This window comes from Artemia franciscana, chromosome 21 (genome assembly GCF_032884065.1).
Source record: "Artemia franciscana chromosome 21, ASM3288406v1, whole genome shotgun sequence".
Lineage (NCBI taxonomy): Eukaryota > Metazoa > Arthropoda > Branchiopoda > Anostraca > Artemiidae > Artemia > Artemia franciscana.
In genome coordinates, this window is record NC_088883.1 from 4,318,324 (window position 1) to 4,324,803 (window position 6,480).

A 6,480-nucleotide genomic window follows, 5' to 3' on the forward strand; every position below is an offset into this window, starting at 1 on the left:
AAACAGGACAAAGAGAAAAAAAACAGTAAAGATGGAAAGAAAGATATAGAAATACAGAGAGAGAGAGAGAATTGGAAAAAAAAGGGCAAGAGAGAAAGAGAAAGAAGGAAAGAGATTATCATAAAAGGGGAGATAAAACATCTCCCTTCTGTGAGCACAGTTAACAAAGACAAATACAAGAAACAGGACAAAAGAGTAAAAAACAGTAAAGATGGAAAGAAAGATATAGAAAGACAGAAAGAGAGAGAGAGAGAGAATTGGAAAAAAAAGGGCCACAGAGAAAGAGAAAGAAGGAAAGAGATTATCATAAAAGGGGAGATAAGACATCTCCCTTCTGTGAGCACAGTTAACAAAGACAAATACAAGAAACAGGACAAAAGAGAAAAAAACAGTAAAGATGGAAATAAAGATATAGAAAGACAGAGAGAGAGAGAGAGAGAGAGAGAGAGAGAGAGAGAGAGAGAGAGAGAGAGAGAGAGAGAGAGAGAGAGAGAGAGAGAGGTTTGTATAAATGGGTGAAATACCTTTCCAATAACGTCTCCCTTCTGCGCACTAGTCTTAACGATGGCATGGTACGGCTGGTTCACAAATATAGGCTTATTATCATTTACATCTTCAATTGTAACTTTAACAGTAGCATGTGCGACTTTCGCCCCTCCTTCAACTTTTGCCTCAACGAAAACGTCACATTCATCAGTTACTTCCCTATCAAAAGGTTTCCCACTTGTGTAAACCACTCCAGACGTCCTTCCAATTGAAAACATATCGCTGGGATTTAAAATACTAAAAAATATGTGCTCATGGAGTTCGCTCCCTACGACTTGCAAAATAGCAACCTTTAGAACATTTGTTGAATTTTCAACGATAGTTGCTGAATAAACCTCTTGTGCAAAGATAAACTATCATTTTTTACTGTGTCCACATATATTGTCAGGACTGTTGCTGAGGCGTAGTGTCCATCCGTCACAGTAATATCTAGCTGATAAAAGGGCATAAGTAATCCATTAGCAACTGTGACAATACCTGACTTTGAGCCAATACTGAATTTATTATCAATACTTCCAGCAACAATACAATATCTTAACTGACTATTAGTGCTATCTGCATCAACTGCCTTCAACTCTGTCACGAAAACACCTGGGTATGTTGGAACAAATAGGGTTGTGTTGTAAACTTGCTGCGAGAATTTGGGTGGACAATCGTTGACGTCTTCAACACGAATGATAACGTGGGTATAATTTTCTGAGATTAATTTTGGGGATCGTTTATCACTTATCCTCACAGTGAAGTCAAATTCAGGGTAGGATTCATTGTCAAGCAGAGGGAGTGTCTTAACAGCACCTAGAAAGATCAAATTTTTAGCAAGAATGTATAAACTACAATACAACTACTGCTAACAATTCATCTAAAAAACAAACCACCTGAAGCCAAAACAGCTACGCATGTTCCTCCACCCTCCCCCAAAATATGCTCGGAGCTTCACTCTTTTCTCCTTCGAATTTCCTGTTTCTTTACATCGCCAGAAAGTTCTATCTTACCTTTCAAAATCTTTTATGATCAATAATCCCCAAAATTCATAGAAGTTCTAGGGGAGGATAGCTGCCTTTCCCTGTCCCCATGCTCTTATGATCCACTCCCACACCAGTTGAAGACGCCCTGCCTTTTGTTTAGCGCCAGATGGATTGCAAAATAGCAAGATTTTTGGTAGCCTCTCACTCTTCATCCGTACAAAGTGACCTGAGCATCAGGCCATAAACTTTTTTTTCATTATATCCCTAGAAAGTGGAATCAAACCCCATGTTTTGTATAGCTTATTCTTTGGTCTACTTATTAAAAATTAATTAGTAAGTCTAAATCAGACACACACGCAGGAATCGCTAGCAAGAGAGAAAATTTGTAACCAAAAATAGGCGGAAAACATATGAAGTTATTCTTTAGGAGGGGGAAAAGCTGAAAATTTCCCCCGGGTTCTTTAAATTACATACCTTAAAATATAATAATCTACCCTTCAAGCCACAAGAGATATATTTCAAGAAACTTTGGATTCCGTTAATTAGCACTTTAAGAAATGATGTAACGTTTTGCTGAGCGTACATGCCACCTAAGGTCAATTCACCAGGTAAATTAAGTGACTTGCGAATTTGAATCAACATCTTACACTAAATTCACCGGCATGATAATTAACTTGTATTTAATCAGTATAGTAAATTATACCAAATCGACTATGTGGCACATGGGCCCTGATGACCTCGATTACTTGCTGGAGCAATGTGACAGTTCCTTTCATTTTGAGATTTGTATTCAAGCCCCACTAAACTTCGTTATTTCTATTACATTTATTTTATTTTTATCAGATTTCTTTCTAGATTAACACTCATTTAATAACGGGTCGGGAGATAATGAATAAATTCAATAATTTGAATATTTTAAAAACCAAGTTTGTTGGTTGGGTTACTATTAAAATTCTAAGTCAGACGATGTCGCTTAATATACTACTTGAATTTTTGGCTTTAGTAATTTTCTGTGTTGAGTGCTTATGCGTTACAAATTTAAAATGTTTGCCAAAAACAGAATGAACCAGCTTATTTTCACAGATGAATGCTTTTAAGACACCGAAAAAATGAAGTTAGTCGTATCTTCGAATAGGTCTTTTCTATTTCTGCTGAAAACCCGGCAGGAAGAGATAGAATGAATTTCGCCAAAAATGCAAAAAAAGTAGTTAGTATTTTTTTTCTTTCTTTTTTTTTTCCTACAAAATAGCTATAACATTTTCATAATCAACTGAAAATAAATTTTAAAAATCTGCCTTCCAGTACACGTCTGGTTGGATTCAAATAAGCTTAAACCTTTAACTGAAATCACACTTTTAATCAGTTTAAGTTAAGACTGCCTTGATTTTTTTTAGTTCTGCTGTGTAACTGCAGTGGAGTCAACTGGAGGGGGCAAGTGCTTCCCTAGAATTAAAAAAAAAATACCTTTTGGGGGTATTTTCATTTAAAAATACTTTTTTTTCTTTCATTACAAAAAAGGAAAAAAAGGTGACGATACAAAATATTCAGTCATCACCCTAATTTTCTTTGAATCGAGGTCAATGGGTAACTGTATGCTGTTAGTGGCTCCCGTTATTCCTTATTCCCATTAAACCCATGTTAAAAAACTAAAAATTACCCTTTTCCCCATCTCGTTCCTCTATCAAGACGCTGTTCTTTTCAAATAAGCCCAGTGTTGTCAATCCCGTCAATCCTCTCATAACATTGAAGTGGTTGCTCGCCCTTGACAGAAAGCTTAGTTTTTTACAAAAGATACTAACCCCATTTACACGTTCTTTTACGAATTTCCCTGTGTTCAACGAAACTATCAAAAATACTGTTGAAGTGCTTTTTATTGCTCTTGAATTGTTGCCAAAGATAACGTACAATTTGATGCCCCCCTAGATTTTGAAAAAAAACTTTTTCTTAGGGTATTTTCATTTAAAAATGCCTTTTTTCGGTATCTTCTCTTGCTTTTGTTATCTTTAAGATTAGAAAAAACGACAAATTTGCCCCCTTCCCTATTTCTGAAAAACACATTTTGCCATCCTCCTAGATTTTCTTGAATTGAGGTCACTGGATAACTGTGCAGTGTCAATGATTGCTTGTTTTTTAATTCCCTCTAAACTGACATTAGACCATCAAATACTTCCACTCTTATTCCTCATTCCTCTCTTAATTCATACCATATGCTTTTACTCTTTGACAGTTGACTTTATTAAATAATAAATTTTGAAATATATTCATTTTGGCGAAAGGACTTTTGACAACCCCCTGAATTTTAAGATAATTTACTTAAACAATATATGTGATGTTGGAATATCCTCGAGAAAATCATCCAGACCTTATTCTCGTACTTTACCCAGAACGTGCAATTCATTTAAAATGTAGTGGAATTTACGGGAGACGAATAAAATATTCATTTGAATGAAATATTTCGCTGAAATCTTAAAATTTATTAGAGCTAAAATACTAATGAAAGCAAGTAACATTAGACAAGGGCACCAAAATAATTTTTTTTAATTTGGCAACTCAGCAGTCGAAAGCCGAAAAAAAAAAATCACTAACCTATTCAAGTGCTTTAGAGCAGCATTTCATACGCAGGTTTAGTTCTCCTAAGAGTGGGGTATCTATCCACTCGCCTTCTCCTAAGGAATCTCTTTGACATAACCATACTTGAATACCCATTATTTTTATCTTTTATACAAAAAATTCACGTTTGTTTAAATGGTTTATTAATCGGACCCCCCCCGCCTCCTAGTCTTTATGAGCTAACAAACTAATACAAAGTTTCATAATTTTCAAAGCCAGTTAATACAAACAAGTTTTCAGAATGAAAAGCTTAGTTAGAGAAAAGGGAGATAATCTATTCGTCCCTTTTTATAAAATCCAGTCAACTTTTAGAGAGCCTTTTCGACCTTGGTCCAAGTGAATGATGAAGAATCCTTAGGGCAAATAATAGAAAGTTTTAATTGAAAGCAGATATTTTTTTCCCTGCACAGTTCATCAGTCACCCGTCAGAATGTAAGCACTACCAAACTCTAACTTGTGGATAAAAGAGAATTTTTTTATTTTTCTGATAGAATTTGGAGTTAATCCCAGCTTTGACATTAAATACACTAAATTGTAAGCTACTTCAGTTCAATAAAATTTACCAACAACCAGGAGTGAAGCTAGGGTTACGAGTTTGGAGGTGGAATACAAAGAACGTACCGACAAAATCTCACAGGGTACCGACAAATCGGGACATTTAAGCTAAAGTAAGACGTCAAAGACGCCCAAACTTTGACTGTGTGCCGACACCTTGTAACTTAGGGTGGGGGAGTCAACCCTTCTAAGCTGCGCCCCTGCCAACAACTAAAAAAATTGAATAATAAATTTTCTATTTGAGCACTACCCAGATAGAAAAATCTCAATTGGAAGTTGAATTTGGTCGTGTGGTGGTGCAGTGGAAATGATCTGATCCTGGTATATGGAGCCTGGAGTATGATCTCATCTGCAACAACCCGCCACAAGGCCCAGAATTTAGTTTCGACGATGATTTTATGCTAAAGTGTCTATATGATAGTCCAAAGAAGAAGAAGAAGACAAAGAAGAAGAAGAAGAGAGAAAAATATAAAAAATATTTGTTCAAAAATTGTAGATGGCGATCCTTTAAATATGAAGTTCGCTTCATCCCTTAATTTAAAAATTAAAATACTTAAAGGTTTAATTTGAAAAAAAAACAAACAAGTTAACGATTCTCCCATCTCTTTGTATATATATTATATATATATATATATATATAGTATATATATGTATATATATAGAAAATTTAAATAAAGAAGAGAAGAATAATAGACTACGTAAACAGGAGGATTTCTGGATCCATACTCTTGGTACAGCTTATCCTTTTGGGCTAAATGATCGTGTAGCAAAATATGGTGACATGTCTCATGTTGTTGTTAAATGTATTGATGGTTTTATGGACCATCCTTCTTTTACTTGTCCTACTAAACGTAAAACACGATCGAGAGGACATAGGAAAAATAATAGAAAAAATGAATTAGATGTACATATGCTTTCTATAGATCTATGCCAGCTACTTGAATCTAGGGGTATGATTTCTGTAATAAAGTGTCTAAATAATTTATCCAACAGGAATTTAATCAAACTTTTCTGGATTGTTAAGAATAATACAGCTCTTGAATATAATTTTAAAGTAATATGTGATACAATTTGCATTCTAACTAAAACGAAATTTATTTCAAAAAAGAAAAAGTTTGATAAGATTAGTAATAAGGATAACAGATTATATTTACCTATTAATTTTACTTGTAAGCAGATTGAAGATATTAATTTACCAGAAATTTTAAATCAGCGGCATGTGAAACAGGCCCTTCCTAGTAATTTAAATCATAATTATAGTCCAGTTTTAACTTATAAATTTTCAAAAACTATTGGGCAAATTATTTTTAATTATAATTTAATACTAAAAAAACTAGATAGCGATATAAATTGGAAACCGGTTTGTAATTGTAAGCAACTTGGCCCATTTGTAAATCCTACTTACAAACATGTTATAACAGGGGACTTGTCAATAATAAAGCAAGATGATCTTCAAATTATAATGAATAAAGGGGCTAATTTCCGTCTTTCTCATCATCTGAAACCATCGAGTGTTCTTGATGGCTTGGAAAATGATTTTGATTTATTTATTGATAAGTGGTGTAAGAAAGAGAATAAAAATAAAGAGAGTTTTCAAAGTTGGAAGAATTTAATTATTAGTAGAGTAAGAAATAAAATATATTCTAACTTAAAAAATAGTAACACTAAATCATTATTTTATAATGCGAAGATTAAACAAGCAATTGCTAATCTAAAGAATGAATTTGTAATTGTGCCAGTGGATAAAGCTAATAATAATTTTGCCATAATTTGTCAGAAACTGTATTGTGATATCTTAAAAAGG

The 6,480-nt window shown here is 33.8% G+C and overlaps 2 protein-coding genes across 3 annotated transcripts in view; one reads left to right on the forward strand and one right to left on the reverse strand.

The window, feature by feature from the left end:
• Positions 1 to 6,480, reverse strand: part of LOC136041109 (protocadherin Fat 3-like) — a 63,977-nt gene that overhangs the window by 26,726 nt on the left and 30,771 nt on the right. For both annotated transcript variants that reach the window (XM_065725670.1, XM_065725669.1), the window contains exon 2: positions 525 to 1,341. In XM_065725670.1, coding sequence (XP_065581742.1) covers positions 525 to 764 — 240 coding nt within the window. In that variant the 5' untranslated portion in view covers positions 765 to 1,341. The remainder of the gene's footprint in view (positions 1 to 524; positions 1,342 to 6,480) is intronic.
• LOC136041098 (serine/threonine-protein phosphatase 6 regulatory ankyrin repeat subunit A-like) overlaps positions 3,841 to 6,480 on the forward strand; it is a 30,471-nt gene continuing 27,831 nt past the window's right edge. The window contains exon 1 of the mRNA XM_065725651.1: positions 3,841 to 3,882. Within this exon, the coding sequence (XP_065581723.1) occupies positions 3,841 to 3,882 (42 nt within the window). The remainder of the gene's footprint in view (positions 3,883 to 6,480) is intronic.